Source organism: Oncorhynchus keta, chromosome 13, assembly GCF_023373465.1.
Source record: "Oncorhynchus keta strain PuntledgeMale-10-30-2019 chromosome 13, Oket_V2, whole genome shotgun sequence".
Taxonomy (NCBI): domain Eukaryota; kingdom Metazoa; phylum Chordata; class Actinopteri; order Salmoniformes; family Salmonidae; genus Oncorhynchus; species Oncorhynchus keta.
In genome coordinates this window covers 25,722,035-25,739,659 of record NC_068433.1, presented here as the reverse complement: position 1 = coordinate 25,739,659, position 17,625 = coordinate 25,722,035, and the positions used below count along the sequence as shown (strand labels likewise).

Genomic DNA, 17,625 nt, shown 5'->3' with positions numbered 1-17,625 from the left:
TTATTCTCTGTGTGTGTTTGTAGAGATGTGGTGCCAGCTAAAGGCTTATTCTCTGTGTGTGTTTGTAGAGATGTGGTGTCAGCTAAAGGCTTATTCTCTCTGTGTGTTTGTAGAGATGTGGTGCCAGCTAAAGGCTTATTCTCTGTGTGTGTTTGTAGAGATGTGGTGTCAGCTAAAGGCTTATTCTCTGTGTGTGTTTGTTATCGATGTGGTGCCAGCTAAAGGTTTATTCTCTGTTTGTGTTTGTAGAGATGTGGTGCCAGCTAAAGGTTTATTCTCTGTGTGTGTTTGTAGAGATGTGGTGCCAGCTAAAGGTTTATTCTCTGTGTGTGTTTGTAGAGATGTGGTGTCAGCTAAAGGTTTATTCTCTGTGTGTGTTTGTTATCGATGTGGTGCCAGCTAAAGGTTTATTCTCTGTTTGTGTTTGTAGAGATGTGGTGCCAGCTAAAGGTTTATTCTCTGTGTGTGTTTGTAGAGATGTGGTGCCAGCTAAAGGTTTATTCTCTGTGTGTGTTTGTAGAGATGTGGTGTCAGCTAAAGATTTATTCTCTGTGTGTGTTTGTAGAGATGTGGTGTCAGCTAAAGGTTTATTCTCTGTATGTGTTTGTAGAGATGTGGTGCCAGCTAAAGGTTTATTCTCTGTGTGTGTTTGTAGAGATGTGGTGTCAGCTAAAGGTTTATTCTCTGTGTGTGTTTGTTATCGATGTGGTGCCAGCTAAAGGTTTATTCTCTGTTTGTGTTTGTAGAGATGTGGTGCCAGCTAAAGGTTTATTCTCTGTGTGTGTTTGTAGAGATGTGGTGCCAGCTAAAGGCTTATTCTCTGTGTGTGTTTGTAGAGATGTGGTGTCAGCTAAAGGCTTATTCTCTGTGTGTGTTTGTTATCGATGTGGTGCCAGCTAAAGGTTTATTCTCTGTTTGTGTTTGTAGAGATGTGGTGCCAGCTAAAGGTTTATTCTCTGTGTGTGTTTGTAGAGATGTGGTGCCAGCTAAAGGTTTATTCTCTGTGTGTGTTTGTAGAGATGTGGTGTCAGCTAAAGGTTTATTCTCTGTTTGTGTTTGTAGAGATGTGGTGCCAGCTAAATGTTTATTCTCTGTGTGTGTTTGTAGAGATGTGGTGTCAGCTAAAGGTTTATTCTCTGTGTGTGTTTGTAGAGATGTGGTGCCAGCTAAATGTTTATTCTCTGTGTGTGTTTGTAGAGATGTGGTGCCAGCTAAATGTTTATTCTCTGTGTGTGTTTGTAGAGATGTGGTGCCAGCTAAAGGTTGCTCCCCTGTATGTGTGTGTGTGTGTGTGTGCATGTGTGTGTGCGCTTGGATGTGTTTCCGTTTTATCTGGGGCAGGACAGCTAAAGTTTTCATCTGTGTGTGTCTTTAGGGATGTGGTACCAAGCAGTGTGTACACCTACCAGGTCCAAACCATCTCAGCCCGCAGTGAGAGTGAACCCTCCCCACCCCTCACCCACCAGGTTGGGGCACCATACTGTGGAGACGGACGCATCCAGAGGTAACGTGTGTGTGTGTGTGTTTGCATGTCTGCGTGCTTGCGTGTGATTGTTCTCCCAGTAACAGTAACAGTAACTCTCTCTCTCTCTCTCTCTCTCTCTCTCTCTCTCTCTCTCTCTCTCTCTCTCTCTCTCTCTCTCTCTCAGGGCTCAGGGAGAGGAGTGTGATGATATGAACTCCATGAATGGAGACGGCTGCTCCAGCCAGTGTAAGAAGGAGCCCTTCTTTAACTGTGTCGGTACGTCCTCCTCAGCACCATCAACATTTTAACTATTGTAGTTATTTGTCCCTAGTTAACATATTAGTTATACGGTATGTCACTTATGGTGACATATTTTCTAAATGTCTCGGACACACAACCAATCGAATATGAATAAACGTTATTTAACACAGTGGCTGGTTCTATGACTCAAAATGAATAATGTCCACAGCTGACACATTATGCATGCTTCAAAAGGTGATTCATTGGTAAGACACAGAAGAATACAATTTCCATCCCCATTGAGATCTCTATGAGGGCGGAACTACACAGCCACATTTTACTTTACATTCCAATTTGACGATTTCATTGGTCCCTTGAACTTAGCAAGTTTATTTTAATTGGCCAGCTGTTACGGTAGTTCCTGTGCCTCTTAACGGTAGGAGGATGCTCCAGTGTGTGTGGTTGAGAGGCGTATGAGTTGTGGGGAGATGTGAGTAACATGCTACTCACTCGCTGGCTCTGTGAGTGACAGCGGTGAGGCATTCGCTAGTTTCACATCTGTGTCTGGGACTTGTCCAAAGGGCTTGATGCGTTTCTCATAAGAGCAGATGCCATTGTGTATCATGGGCATGTTGATGTCTCGCTGAGAGTTTGGGAAGGATTGTCCTTTGAAGAGAGAATTAACAACTTCACTCAGTGGATTGGATCCTCTGGCGTTCTCGCCAGTCACTGTTTGGTCAATAGATGGATGATTTCCTGTCCTCCTTCTAGTGATTATTTTTATCTTCCTCTCCTGTTTTTTCATACAATAAAAAGTCCCATTGTGTCATAGCTGATCTCGCCTCGTCGAGTGATGTGTTTGTATGTGCATGCATGCACATGTTTGCATGAGCGTTTGTGTGTGTGTCTCACAACTCCCGTGAGAGCACGGCAGCGTCGTTTTCCGTGGACCGCGGCGCTTTGGGATATGTGTGTGACTGCCTGACATATTCCTAGTTTTTGTGTGGAAATCGGACACTATAATGAAGGGACCTTCTGTCTGTCGGTCTGCCTGTTGAACGAGCGGCTAACACAGAGCATGGTGCAGCCTGACGTGCTCTCAGGCTAGGGAGAAGGGACAGATACTGTACACATACTGTTGCCATAAGGGAATAAATTAAATGTGTATAGGCTGAGGAGGGAAGTTGACTGGGTTCCCTGGTTGAATAGAGTCATCGTACAGCTTCACAGAACAGCTCTCGTTCTCTATGGCCTCCCCCTCTTTATCTATCTGTTCCCAACGTTATTCAGCCTCCTTCTACCTCCTTGTTTTCCTCTGTAACCCTTGCTTTCTTCTCCTCTCTCTTCTGGTTCATCAATTTTATCATTGTTTCCCTCCTGAACTCAATCACCTCTTCTCTCAGTCTCTCAGTCTCTCATTTTCTTTCTCTCTCTCTCTTTTTCACTCTCAGTTTCTTTCTCTCTCTTCCTCTCACACCTTTTCTCTCTCTGCCTCTCACTCTCCATCCGTTTGGAGTGGCAGGAGTGCATTCTATATGCCCCCTCTGCAGCCCCTCGTTTCAACATCGTCAGAGCAGAGTACAGCACTAAGCGGAGCAGAGCTGGGGAGGGCTGGAAATTCGAGGAGGCCCAGCCAACTTGGCAACAGAATGCCGCCTTCCCCTTAACTGGAACCCCGACACTGAGAGCACACGCACAACCCAGCCTCCCCTAGCCCAGCTCCAAACCCAACTCCAGCCCCAGCTCCAGCCCCAGCCCCAACTCCAGCCCCAGCCCCAGCTCCAGCCCCAGCTCCAGGCCCAGCCCCAGCTCCAGCCCCAGCTCCAACCCCAGCCCCAGCTCCAGCTCCAGCCCCAACTCCAGCCCCTGCTCCAGCCCCAGTTCCAGCACCAACTGCAGCCCCAGCCCCATCTCCAGCCCCAACTCCAGCCCCAGCTCCAGCCCCAACTCCAACCCCATTCCCAGCCCCAGCTCCAGCCCCAACTCCAGCCCCAGCTCCAGCCCCAGCCCCAGCTCCAGCCCCTTCTCCAGCCCCAACTCCAGCCCCAGCCCCAGACCCAGCTCCAGACCCAGCTCCAGCCCCAGCCCCAGCCCCATCCCTAGCCCCAGCTCCAGCCCCAGCTCCAGCCCCATCTCCAGCCCCAACTCCATCCCCAGCCCCAGCTCCAGCCCCATCCCTAGCCCCAGCTCCAGCTCCAGCCCCAACTCCGGGTGGGATGTCTGGAAAAGCCATACTGGTGTATCCTCCTGCCTGGTCTCGCTCTCTCAACTCTCTCTCTCGCCCCCTCCTCTCTCTCTAAATAAAACAGAAACGATCCTAATCTGTCAAGTTCATCAGATAGTGTTACGCTCCTGGAGGCCCTACTCTTTCCCAGCCTTCCCCTGCAGGAGAGGGCACCCCTTGAGTGTTACTTTATTTATGCAGACATCCCATTTCTGTCAACTGAAACAAAAACAATGATGGGAGACAAGCAAGGGAAAGCTGGAACTGCTGAGAGGGCAGAGAGGGCAGACATGTTTACACTCTGTGAGAGGGGAGGGGGAGGAGGTGAGAAGAGAAGGAGGGGAGAGAGATGGATTTTAAAATACTCCCACTGTTGATACATTGTACTCTTAGAGAGAAACTGATGTTATGGTGTGCAGCAATGGAGTTGCATCTTGTGGGATGTGTTTGCCACTCACTGTTGGTCAGTATCTGAGAGAACTGTCTCTGTGTTACCCAAGATGCCTTGTGTGCTTGAGGAAAAATATCCCTTCGATAATGGACTCGTCCACTTACCAGTCCTCAAAGCACACACTCTAACAAATATATATATATATATATATTCCATTTAGCAGATGCTTTTATTCAAAGCGACTTCAAGTCATGCATGCATACATTTACGTATGGGTGGCCAAGGGAATCGAACCCACAACCCTGGCAGTGTAAGCAGCATGCTCCACTAACTAAGCAACAGAGGACTACATGGTCAAACATTAAAAGTGTGATAAATGTACCTGTTTCTCAACTTTGCAACGTGGGGTTCTTCCTTGTGACACAGCTGGCCAATCAAAAGAGTTTTAAAACCACAAATAGATCGAAAGTTCTGAAAAATGTCTAGAGTGTAAAATACCGACCATGCTAAAAGGGCTTATTTAAAAAAATAAAAGCTTTTTTATCCTAAACAGATAGCATCTCTAGCTTCCTCTATCCCCATGTCGAATGTTCTCTACCAAATAGTTTTCGGACCTCATGAATAAAGCAGGAATAATCGTTGAGGTGTGTTACAGTAGTGAGTGTGGCCTAAACATCCAACACAAGACAAGACAATAAACCAAGACAAGATCAACTATTAGCAAATGCAGTTGATAGCTAAAGTGCAATGGATAAGCTATGATATATATATATATTGGGTAATCTGGACCCAGTTCAACAAGGTCATTGACATCAACACTAACAGTTTTGAAACCGTTTTCAAGTTCATTCACATACACACATTAACCTCCACACAATCCAAACGGTTTAAGAGCGAACATTAAGATTGAATCTCTTCACTCTTCTCTCTTCTCTCCCTCCCTCCAGAGGAGCCCAGTATGTGTTACTTCTACGACGGTGACGGAGTGTGTGAGGACTTTGAGCGGGAGACCAGCGTGAGGGACTGTGGCCTGTATACCCCCAGTGGCTTCTTGGACCAGTGGGCCACAGCCGTGCACGTGTCCCACCAGGAGAGTCTCTACTGCCCTGGCGAGGTGGCCGCCGGCTATCCTGCTGTCACTAAGGTACTTCCTTCAAATTATTACAAAAAATGTTTACCCCTTTTTCATGGTATCCAATTGGTAGTTACAGTCTTGTCCCATCCCGTACGGACTTGGGAGAGGCGTGCGTCCTCTAAAACACAACCCAGCTCACCTAACCCGGAAGCTAGCGCACCAATGTGTTAGAGGAAACACTGTGAACCTGGCAACCATGTCAGCGTGCACTGCACCCGGCCTGCCAAAGGAGTCACTAGTGTGAGATGGGACAAGGACATCCCTGCCAACCAAACGCTCCCCTAACTCGGACAACACTGGGCCAATTGTGCACTGCCCCATTGGTCTCCCAGTTGCGGCCGGCTGCAACAGAGCCTGGACTTGAACCCAAGATCTCTAGTGGCACAGCTAGCACTGCAATGCAGTGCCTTAAACTACTGCGCCACTTTGGAGGCCCAGGTACTTACAATTACATTACATTTAAGTCATTTAGCAGACGCTCTTATCCAGAGCGACTTACAAATTGGTGCATTCACCTTATGACATCCAGTAGAATAGTCACTTTGCAATAGTGCATCTAAATCTTAAAGGGGGGGAGGGGTGAGAAGGATTACTTATCCTATCCTAGGTATTCCTTAAAGAGGTGGGGTTTCAGGTGTCTCCGGAAGGTGGTGATTGACTCCGCTGTCCTGGCGTCGTGAGGGAGTTTGTTCCACCATTGGGGGGCCAGAGCAGCGAACAGTTTTGACTGGGCTGAGCGGGAACTGTACTTCCTCAGTGGTAGGGAGGCGAGCAGGCCAGAGGTGGATGAACGCAGTGCCCTTGTTTGGGTGTAGGGCCTGATCAGAGCCTGGAGGTACTGAGGTGCCGTTCCCCTCACAGCTCCGTAGGCAAGCACCATGGTCTTGTAGCAGATGCGAGCTTCAACTGGAAGCCAGTGGAGAGAGCGGAGGAGCGGGGTGACGTGAGAGAACTTGGGAAGGTTGAACACCAGACGGGCTGCGGCGGTCTGGATGAGTTGTAGGGGTTTAATGGCACAGGCAGGGAGCCCAGCCAACAGCGAGTTGCAGTAGTCCAGACGGGAGATGACAAGTGCCTGGATTAGGACCTGCGCCGCTTCCTGTGTGAGGCAGGGTCGTACTCTGTGGATGTTGTAGAGCATGAACCTACAGGAACGGGCCACCACCTTGATGTTAGTTGAGAACGACAGGGTGTTGTCCAGGATCACGCCAAGGTTCTTAGCGCTCTGGGAGGAGGACACAATGGAGTTGTCAACCGTGATGGCGAGATCATGGAACGGGCAGTCCTTCCCCGGGAGGAAGAGCAGCTCCGTCTTGCCGAGGTTCAGCTTGAGGTGGTGATCCGTCATCCACACTGATATGTCTGCCAGACATGCAGAGATGCGATTCGCCACCTGGTCATCAGAAGGGGGAAAGGAGAAGATTAATTGTGTGTCGTCTGCATAGCAATGATAGGAGAGACCATGTGAGGTTAGGACAGAGCCAAGTGACTTGGTGTATAGCGAGAATAGGAGAGGGCCTAGAACAGAGCCCTGGGGGACACCAGTGGTGAGAGCGCGTGGTGAGGAGACAGATTCTCGCCACGCCACCTGGTAGGAGCGACCTGTCAGGTAGGACGCAATCCAAGCGTGGGCCGCGCCGGAGATGCCCAACTCGGAGAGGGTGGAGAGGAGGATCTGATGGTTCACAGTATCGAAGGCAGCCGATAGGTCTAGAAGGATGAGAGCAGAGGAGAGAGAGTTAGCTTTAGCGGTGCGGAGCGCCTCCGTGATACAGAGAAGAGCAGTCTCAGTTGAATGACTAGTCTTGAAACCTGACTGATTTGGATCAAGAAGGTCATTCAGAGAGAGATAGCGGGAGAGCTGTCCAAGGACGGCACGTTCAAGAGTTTTGGAGAGAAAAGAAAGAAGGGATACTGGTCTGTAGTTGTTGACATCGGAGGGATTGAGTGTAGGTTTTTTCAGAAGGGGTGCAACTCTCGCTCTCTTGAGGACGGAAGGGACGTAGCCAGCGGTCAGGGATGAGTTGATGAGCGAGGTGAGGTAAGGGAGAAGGTCTCAGGAAATGGTCTGGAGAAGAGAGGAGGGGATAGGGTCAAGCGGGCAGGTTGTTGGGCGGCCGGCCGTCACAAGACGCGAGATTTCATCTGGAGAGAGAGGGGAGAAAGAGGTCAGAGCACAGGGTAGGGCAGTGTGAGCAGAACCAGCGGTGCCGTTTGACTTAGCAAACAAGGATCGGATGTCGTCGACCTTCTTTTCAAAATGGTTGACGAAGTCATCTGCAGAGAGGGAGGAGGGGGGGAGAGGGGGAGGAGGATTCAGGAGTGAGGAGAAGGTGGCAAAGAGCTTCCTAGGGTTAGAGGCAGATGCTTGGAATTTAGAGTGGTAGAAAATGGCTTTAGCAGCAGAGACAGAGGAGGAAAATGTAGAGAGGAGGGAGTGAAAGGATGCCAGGTCCGCAGGGAGGCGAGTTTTCCTCCATTTCCGCTCAGCTGCCCGGAGCCCTGTTCTGTGAGCTCGCAATGAGTCGTCGAGCCACGGGGCGGGAGGGGAGGACCGCGCCGGCCTGGAGGATAGGGGACATAGAGAGTCAAAGGATGCAGAAAGGGAGGAGAGGAGGGTTGAGGAGGCAGAATCAGGAGATAGGTTGGAGAAGGTATGAGCAGAGGGAAGAGATGATAGGATGGAAGAGGAGAGAGTAGCGGGGGAGAGAGAGCGAAGGTTGGGACGGCGCGATACCATCCGAGTAGGGGCAGTGTGGGAGGTGTTAGATGAGAGCGAGAGGGAAAAGGATACAAGGTAGTGGTCGGAGACTTGGAGGGGAGTTGCAATGAGGTTAGTGGAAGAACAGCATCTAGTAAAGATGAGGTCGAGCGTATTGCCTGCCTTGTGAGTAGGGGGAAGGTGAGAGGGTGAGGTCAAAAGAGGAGAGGAGTGGAAAGAAGGAGGCAGAGAGGAATGAGTCAAAGGTAGACGTGGGGAGGTTAAAGTCGCCCAGCACTGTGAGAGGTGAGCCGTCCTCAGGAAAGGAGCTTATCAAGGTATCAAGCTCATTGATGAACTCTCCGAGGGAACCTGGAGGGCGATAAATGATAAGGATGTTAAGCTTGAAAGGGCTGGTAACTGTGACAGCATGGAATTCAAAGGAGGCGATAGACAGATGGGTGAGGGGAGAAAGAGAGAATGACCACTTGGGAGAGATGAGGATCCCGGTGCCACCACCCCGCTGACCAGAAGCTCTCGGGGTGTGCGAGAACACGTGGGCGGACGAAGAGAGAGCAGTAGGAGTAGCAGTGTTGTCTGTGGTGATCCATGTTTCCGTCAGTGCCAAGAAGTCGAGGGACTGGAGGGAGGCATAGGCTGAGATGAACTCTGCCTTGTTGGCCGCAGATCGGCAGTTCCAGAGGCTACCGGAGACCTGGAACTCCACGTGGGTCGTGCGCGCTGGGACCACCAGATTAGGTGGCCGCGGCCACGCGGTGTGGAGCGTTTGTATGGTCTGTGCAGAGAGGAGAGAACAGGGATAGACAGACACATAGTTGACAGGCTACAGAAGAGGCTACGCTAATGCAAAGGAGATTGAATGACAAGTGGACTACACGTCTCGAATGTTCAGAAAGTTAAGCTTACGTAGCAAGAATCTTATTGACTAAAATGATTAAAATGATACAGTACTGCTGAAGTAGGCTAGCTGGCAGTAGCTGCGTTGTTGACACTACACTAATCAAGTCATTCCGTTGAGTGTAATAGTTTCTGCAGTGCTGCTATTCGGGGTCTAGCTGGCTAGCTAGCAGTGTTGTTTACGTTATGTTGCGTTAAAAGAACGACAATAGCTGGCTAGCTAACCTAGAAAATCGCTCTAGACTACACAATTATCTTTGATACAAAGACGGCTATGTAGCTAGCTATGTAGCTAGCTACGATCAAACAAATCAAACCGTGAAAATGTGATACTACCTGTGAATGCGACCGGGTTGTTGAGTTCTATTCAGTAGACGTTGGCTAGCTGTTAGCTGTTAGCTGTTGGCTAGCTAGCAGAGTCTCCTACGGTAAGGACGACAAATAGCTGGCTAGCTAACCTCGGTAAATTAAGATAATCACTCCAAGACTACACACTCTAAACTACACAATTATCTTGGATACAAAGACAGCTATGTAGCTAGCTAACACTAAACTAATCAAGTCGTTCAGTTGAGTGTAATAGTGTAATAGCACTACAGTGCTGCTAATCTGTGGGCGTTGGCTAGCGTTTGCTAGCTGGCTAGCTGCTGGGCGAATAGCAGTGAAGGCTACGTTAGGGCGACGAAATACGATAATTATGCAATTATCTCTCTACTTCCTTAATGTACATCCTTAATCTACGCCACACCACATTATAGGTAGTGTTCAATAGGGCACTCAACACAAAACATTTGAAACACTTTGCAGCAAACTTTGGTGTTTGTTATTGGTACTTGTCCAGGTAATCCTCCATTTTTCAGCACCAAGTAGTTTTAACAATGACATGGTTTTCCATAAGTGGTTATGACAGACAGATAATGGTAGCCAATGTAATGTGTACATGCCACCTCACATTACCCTGTTGAATATTTTTGGTATTATTTAGCTACTTATGAATGTCTGTATCTGTTACTGTGAGCTGAGTCTATGTTCAGGGGCTTGTAAGGTCACGAAGACAACCGACCGATGTCTACACTTCACCTTGACAGGCCCCCATGATGTCAGCATTTTGTTTGGGAAGTTTATTCTCATCTCAGAAGTCTCCAGCTTTTCTTTTCTGGGGGGAGGAAACTGAGCCCGAAAAGCTCTTGAAAACGTTATCTGATTCATTTTTGGCCCCGGGGTGTTGTAAAGAGAGAGCTGTCTGTTGTCTGAGGTGAAGTTTATAGCTTTCATTAATGTAATGCTTATGGAGGACAGGAGAAGATATCATTGATTCCACTCAGAGACTCTGGGGCCATTGATCTGTTGCTGTCTTGGGACACAGGGAATCACTGAGTGCCAAAAACACACTACACAGAGAACAACTGCATTAGGTTCTGTCCTATTGAACCTCTCTCTGCTCTACAGGCCGTTACCACAATGTTATTAGATTGGATATAATGATTAACAAAGTGTTATTTAATTGGAGGCAGGCTTATTAAAGGACCCCACAAAAGGGCAACGTAACTCATGTTCTAGAGCGGAAAAGCTTGATCAGGTTCCACCTCAGAAGAATGACGCAGGTTACTTATACATATTAATGAATTGGGGGTGGGAAGGAGCGTTGTGGTGATTTCTCCCTTCGAATAGGGCACTGACAAGCTTTCAGTGTAGCTAGCTAGCATGCTAACCTTATCTCGCTAGCTAGCTATCTTGCTAACCTTATCTAGCTAGTTAATGTTATCTGTTGTTGCTGTCTTATTTATGTTTACTACACCATATTGAAAAGATTAGCCAGCTTGTTAGGGATATGGCTGGCTATGGCTGGAGCTGGGTTTGTCATAATCATTTAAGGGAAAACATTTCCAACAGAAACTACTATATTTGACTTCACCAATATAGTTGTGGCATTTTCCATAAATGGTTACTGTGAATCAGTTAAAGAAATAATATTAAGATGAATCTCCGGTAATGTGGATAACTGTTGAAAGGTTGACATGTGTTTTTCTACATTGTATTGGACACGGACTGTGCAACCTTTGGTAGGTAGGCTGCTGGCAGGCTTTGGCTGCAGTACAGAATAGCCACATCAGCCCATGCTCATCGTTCTCATAGGGGAAGAAATTATAGTCTACAATGACTTTGCTCAAGATGCACACCGCAAATGACAACACCCTGAGCACATCAGACACAAAACACCAATACAAATGTGACAACAGCACAACAAAATAGATAAACAAGGTCCTTGAATTTTCTTTTGCAGCTTCCTTTTCATTATAGGACAGACAATTGTGGTTTCTAGCTGCACCAATCAATGCAGTGGAGTGTGTAGTGAAACACTAGTGAATGGTAAAAACCATTCATCTTGGGGCAACGGGGGGGAGGGGTTCCGAAATGAAATCATATCACGCAATTTTACAATTTCTAAAATGATCATATATTTTTAATACAGACTAGCAAAAAAATTATAGCAAATTGACAAATTATGCAATGGATTATGATAACTTTCTGGTACAAAAGTGGAGGCGCAAAAACATACGTTTGAATTTGCTCCATGGTTCAGGAGGCCAAGTGGACGCACGGCTGTTTGGCTCAGCTCAGTCGCAAAGAGGAAGAAGTTTGCACCTGTTTCTGATTAATAAACAATGTCATAAAATCCAGCCCCGAAGCGAAATTTAGTCTGGAAATTATTTTCACAGTATATCATAAGAAAACACGACATTGACACAATTTCCATGAATGTCCCACTTTGGATTTCCCAATTCAAGCCCAAATATATCATACTTTGACTAAAACAATTACTCACTAGCTAGGTTTCCCCCCAATTGGCGGCAGATTTTCATGCAAATATTCTAAAATCTGCATAAACAAAATATGTACATTTCCCTCCAGAAATGTATTTACATAAAATGGATTTGTTTCGGATAAAAGTCTGTGCATGATGACGTAGTGCACATGAAAATGACTTTTGCAGTTAAATTCCCATGTACTGAATAAAAAATACAAGTTTAATGGGGTTTCATCGCATTTTCAACTCACTGATGGTTTTGTCACACAAATGTTTGCGTTATATACATAGCAAATGTGCCAAAAGCTCAAAAGCTCATCACCTTGCACTTTCATCACCTTGTTAAGTTCATCATCATTTATTTCATCTATAGCCTAAGAAACTGTATGCTTTCCTGAGTCACAATGAGGAGAACCATGCAACATATCATATTACTTTGATATGATGGATATTATATCAATATTTTTGCATAAGTGTTTCCACTGATATTTCTCACATAATTAAGCTTACCGATACAATATGATCCCACCTTCTCTAGAATATTTTCTTTTGTTGACATTTTGAGGGAAACCTGGTTATTGACTTAAATCATTGTGCAGCATCTTGAGTAACTCAGAAAAAAAGTGCCGCTGTTGTGGTACTTTAATGTGTTATATGATTGGACATATTACAGGGAAAATGGACTGGTGTGTAATGAACATTTTTGTATTATTTGTATAATATTATAGTGTAAGTATGTATGTGACAATTTCTGCCCGATTGACAGAGATCTTACTATAAAGCCAAAACAACATTTCAAATAGACAGGAATCATCTTACAGACTTCAAAAAGAGTGGCATACATCCCACTGAAACTATTGGGACTAGAAGCACTTCAGTGTGGTCCTTTGCAGCTCAGTTGGTAGAGCATGGTCCTTGTAAGGCCAGGGTAGTGGGATCAATTCCTGGGACCACCCACATGTAAAATGTATGCACGCATGACTGAGTCGCTTTTGGATAAAAGTGTCTGCATATATTCATGTTTTCAGAACTGTTTTTGCACAAAGAATGTAATTGAGTCTACGCAGTGTTTTCAATACAGAGAAAGGTGTTGAGCTCCTTTTGTGACCTCAATGTTCATACTATCTACACGAGCTCACAGCTCGATGCGTGTGAGAGAGGAGACAAAGTGTGTTCCCACCAATGTAGTTGCATAAGAAGCTATTTTCCCTGAAGACCCAGCAGAACAGCACACGTGCTCCAAAAATGATTTCTACTGTGAAGAACACAGTGCCCTGGGTCAGCTTGAGATGCTATCACTGCCAAACTGCAAGGCCACCTACCGTAGGCTACACACACACCATCACATGCACACACACTCACACTGTACGCATACACACGCATACACCATACAACAACATCTGACGCTATCCAGGAACAGCAGCAGCTACAGTAGCAGCATGTGTTCACCCTGAGTTAAGGACCTTGTGGTTTCAGTGTCTTAAAACACTCGGATGAAAAACGCTGGGTTTAGTTGGGTTCATCTGACATGCCTTCACTGTTGATCATTACAGTCATGGCTACTTTTCAGCACATGCTTCCTCAACCTGTCAGGCTTCCCTCGGACTCCCCGTGCCCAGCTCCTGCCGCACCTTTAGGGAGATCCTTCATCCAGACGTGGCACGCACACACTCTATTTGATCCTGGCCTGTGCGCTCAGAGATAATATCTCCCCCAGTCAAGATGACAATAAAGCTGTCTCACAAAATTACAGTACTCAGCTACCTCTTTGTATGGACTGCACGCCCCACACACAATATCCCCTGCCTTCCATTCTCTCTCCCCCAAAGGTGGGCACAGGAGATGACACGTTCTGATTTCCTGTCTACTGTAACCAGAGCACCTAGGGTTTATTGGTACCATAAGCAACTTCCACAGACTCAAGTTTGCTCGTTACAGTTTTCCCTCCATGCAAGGCTGATTGGTTCACTATCCAGTTATGCTTCCCGCTGAAGGTTGCTACTGCACTGTAGCGAAGCAATGTTGTTCGCCCTTAACTATACTTATAGGTGTTTTTGCCAATGTTACGTGCTGTAACTAGATAGTTACACACGGGTGTAACACTTACTTTTCCAGCGATGTTGCTTATACATAGACTTTATTGTTTTCTTTCATGACTTTTCCATGTTTACTGTTTAGTGTAGATTTCACTTGGACATAACAGGTTTACCAGAAACCTACAGTTTCCCACTGTACCATATACATTCTATTTACGCTTTGAGGCTGAACTTCACATGTCATGGCTCAGAGCTGTGAGGTCATGGAAACGAGTTTGAGGCATGGAACCATGGGCGCTTCTGATCTGGATCTTCAGTGGTAAACAAGGGCAAGGACCAGCCAGCAGCCCCAGCCCCAGGTAGTGTGGGTGATGGTGGAAGGCTCCTGGCTGCAAACACCCTTGTTGTTTTCTACCACGCTTGTTGTGTCCCCCACCGTGGTCGGGGCAGTGTCGGGCCAGGTGGGGTTTCAACATTGCAAAGGGACAGGGAGGCAGGGTGTGCGGGGACCAGAGGGAGAGAGCTAATGATAGGAATCTGTCAGGATGCAGGAAAGGAACAACAGACGAATGGAGGACGAAGGCACTTGGGATGATTTTTACTGGTTATTCATGGAACCTGACTGGGGTTACCGGAGGGTGTATCTACAGGCAGGCCAGACGCACACAGGCCAACATATGTCTGCACCTGGTTAGATACAGTAAATTAACTTCTTATAGGAAGTTCAGGGCAAACTTTTGCCAAGCAAGTCGATGGTGGATCATTCTCATCCACACATCTGCAACACTGAGCAAAATTCTGGCAGCTTCCTTCTTCCCTCCATCTGGGTGAGCAACAACCTTCCAGCACCAGGCCATACACAAGCACAGAAGAAACACATCATTCCCCTGAAGACACATGCACTGTCTGACAGTCTGGCCGTCAGGGCCAGAACCAGGCTGAGAAATGATATAACGCAGCATGCAAAGACTTGTACTTAGGAAACAAAATATACACACTGCCACTGTGTGTAACAGCTGAGAGCTGAATAGCCTGCAGTCTTTCTTCTTTCAAGAAGAAATCAGCGATTCAGAGTGACACGCATCTATCAGAGGGCCACTGAGCGTGGCTACCGGGCTCGCCTGTTGACTTTTATAGCCCCTCGCCCTGTCGGAGGGCAGGGCCCACGCTCTGTTTGATTTTCCTTCCGAGTTTTTTTCTTCTCGCCTTCAGTTTTATCATGTCGGTTGCACAGTGTACCGGTTGTGCAGGAGGGTAACTTACTACATCCAGAATGAATGTGGAGGTGGCGCTCCATTGAGATGTCTTGCACTCTGAGAATGTGTAAAGGGCACATGGGATGGAGGGACAGACAGACGAAGACAGAAGGCGATAGAGAGAGTGTGAGAGAGAATAGGAAAAAGAATGAGGCACAGAAATAGGATGTGAGACAGAGACGGACATAGAGAAAGAGAGAGTAGGAAAGAGAAAGAGAGAGTAGGAAAGATACAGAGAGAGAGTAGGAAAGATACAGAGAGAAAGAGAGAGTAGGAAAGGGAGAGAGAGAGACAGAGAGAAAGAGAGAGTAGGAAAGGGAGAGAGAGAGACAGACAGAGAGAAAGAGAGAGAGAGTAGGAAAGGGAGAGAACGAGGCGGACAGAGAGAAAGAGAGAGTAGGAAAGGGAGAGAGAGACGGACAGACAGAGAGAAAGAGAGAGTAGGAAAGGGAGAGAGCGAGGCGGATAGAGAGAAAGAGAGAGTAGGAAAGGGAGAGAGCAAGGTGGACAGAGAGAAAGAGAGAGTAGGAAAGGGAGAGAGCGAGGCGGACAGAGAGAAAGAGAGAGTAGGAAAGGGAGAGAGCAAGGCGGACAGAGAGAAAGAGAGAGTAGGAAAGGGAGAGAGCAAGGCGGACAGAGAGAAAGAGAGAGTAGGAAAGGGAGAGAGAGACGGACAGACAGAGAGAAAGAGAGAGTAGGATAGGGAGAGAGCAAGGGGGACAGAGAGAAAGAGAGAGTAGGAAAGGGAGAGAGCGAGGCGGACAGAGAGAAAGAGAGAGTAGGAAAGGGAGAGAGCAAGGCGGACAGAGAGAAAGAGAGAGTAGGAAAGGGAGAGAGCAAGGCGGACAGAGAGAAAGAGAGAGTAGGAAAGGGAGAGAGCAAGGCGGACAGAGAGAAAGCGAGAGTAGGAAAGGGAGAGAGCAAGGGGGACAGAGAGAAAGAGAGAGTAGGAAAGGGAGAGAGAGACAGACAGACAGACAGAGAGAAAGAGAGAGTAGGAAATGGAGAGAGCGAGGCGGACAGAGAGAAAGAGCGAGTAGGAAAGGGAGAGAGAGACGGACAGACAGAGAGAAAGAGAGAGTAGGAAAGGGAGAGAGCGAGGCGGACAGAGAGAAAGAGAGAGTAGGAAAGGGAGAGAGAGAGACGGACAGAGAGAAAGAGAGAGTAGGAAAGGGAGAAAGCGAGGCGGACAGACAGAGAGAAAGAGAGAGTAGGAAAGGGAGAGAGAGAGACGGACAGACAGAGAGAAAGAGAGAGTAGGAAAGGGAGAAAGCGAGGCGGACAGAGAGAAAGAGAGAGTAGGAAAGGGAGAGAGAGACGGACAGACAGAGAGAAAGAGAGAGTAGGAAAGGGAGAGAGCGAGGCGGACAGAGAGGAGAGGAAGAAGGCAGACAGTGTTTCTTTGTACTGTGTGCTTTGCTTTCGTCACCAGCTCTATTCCCTTCACTAAAGACCTCAGACAGTTTGTTAATGGATTATGTCTGCTGTCAATTTGATCCTAGCGAATAATGTCTACACCCAGTAACACAGGGAGGAGCAACGCTTCAGATGTGCATTTTATGGAAAATGCCATGGCTTAGAATTAACATTTCAGAACAAATAATGGACACTAATGCATAAATTGGCAAAACCCCAGTTTCACACCCCAAGGACAGCCCTTATTTAATTATTTGAAACAGATTCAAAGTCATCACAACTCTGCTTTTTTATTTAATTAAAATACCACACAGACACACAAGAGATGTAATTAACTTAAGCATTAAAACAATTTGAGGGTTGATAAGTGTTAATGACGATACCAATCTGCCTCCTTGCACATTTGAAATGTGTTTCTTGGCCAACTCATCTGTCGTGCTAGCTTCATCTTTCCCATTGAGGAAGTAGTACGATGTTAGGGTTTGCCATGTATAGATGCATATAGAAGACCAGTGTTTGAGGGTCTGCTTTGGGAAGTGTACGTACATGAACATATGTTTTTGCTTTCCCATGGAACACATGCACGCACGTTCACACACACACACACACACACACACACACACACACACACACACACACACACACACACACACACACACACACACACACACACACACACACACACACACACACACACACACACACACACACACACACACACACACACACACACACACACACACACACACACACACACACACACCACACACATCACATACCGTCCACAGTCTGTTCAGCAGCAGCTACAGTAAGTGGGCCATGCTTCATGTAGGATTATAGTCGTGGTCCCCAGAGGATTCATCGTACCACTCCTGTCTTTGTGCAGCACAACACAATGTTCACACAGTAACACCATGGGATATTTATTTTAGCTGGGTTAATTGGTGAATTGGGCTTAGCGCTAGCAACCAGCAACGCATATTACAGTAAACCATTTAATGGTGAGCCAGGTGATTTCTCAGGGGATGGATGCT

The 17,625-nt window shown here is 47.0% G+C and overlaps 1 protein-coding gene across 2 annotated transcripts in view; it reads left to right on the top strand.

The window, feature by feature from the left end:
* Nucleotides 1-17,625, top strand: part of LOC118387539 (pappalysin-1-like) — a 125,942-nt gene that overhangs the window by 46,744 nt on the left and 61,573 nt on the right. For both annotated transcript variants that reach the window (XM_052459845.1, XM_052459844.1), the window contains exons 9-11: nt 1,376-1,504; nt 1,650-1,741; nt 5,268-5,464. In XM_052459845.1, the coding sequence (XP_052315805.1) occupies nt 1,376-1,504; nt 1,650-1,741; nt 5,268-5,464 (418 nt within the window). The remainder of the gene's footprint in view (nt 1-1,375; nt 1,505-1,649; nt 1,742-5,267; nt 5,465-17,625) is intronic.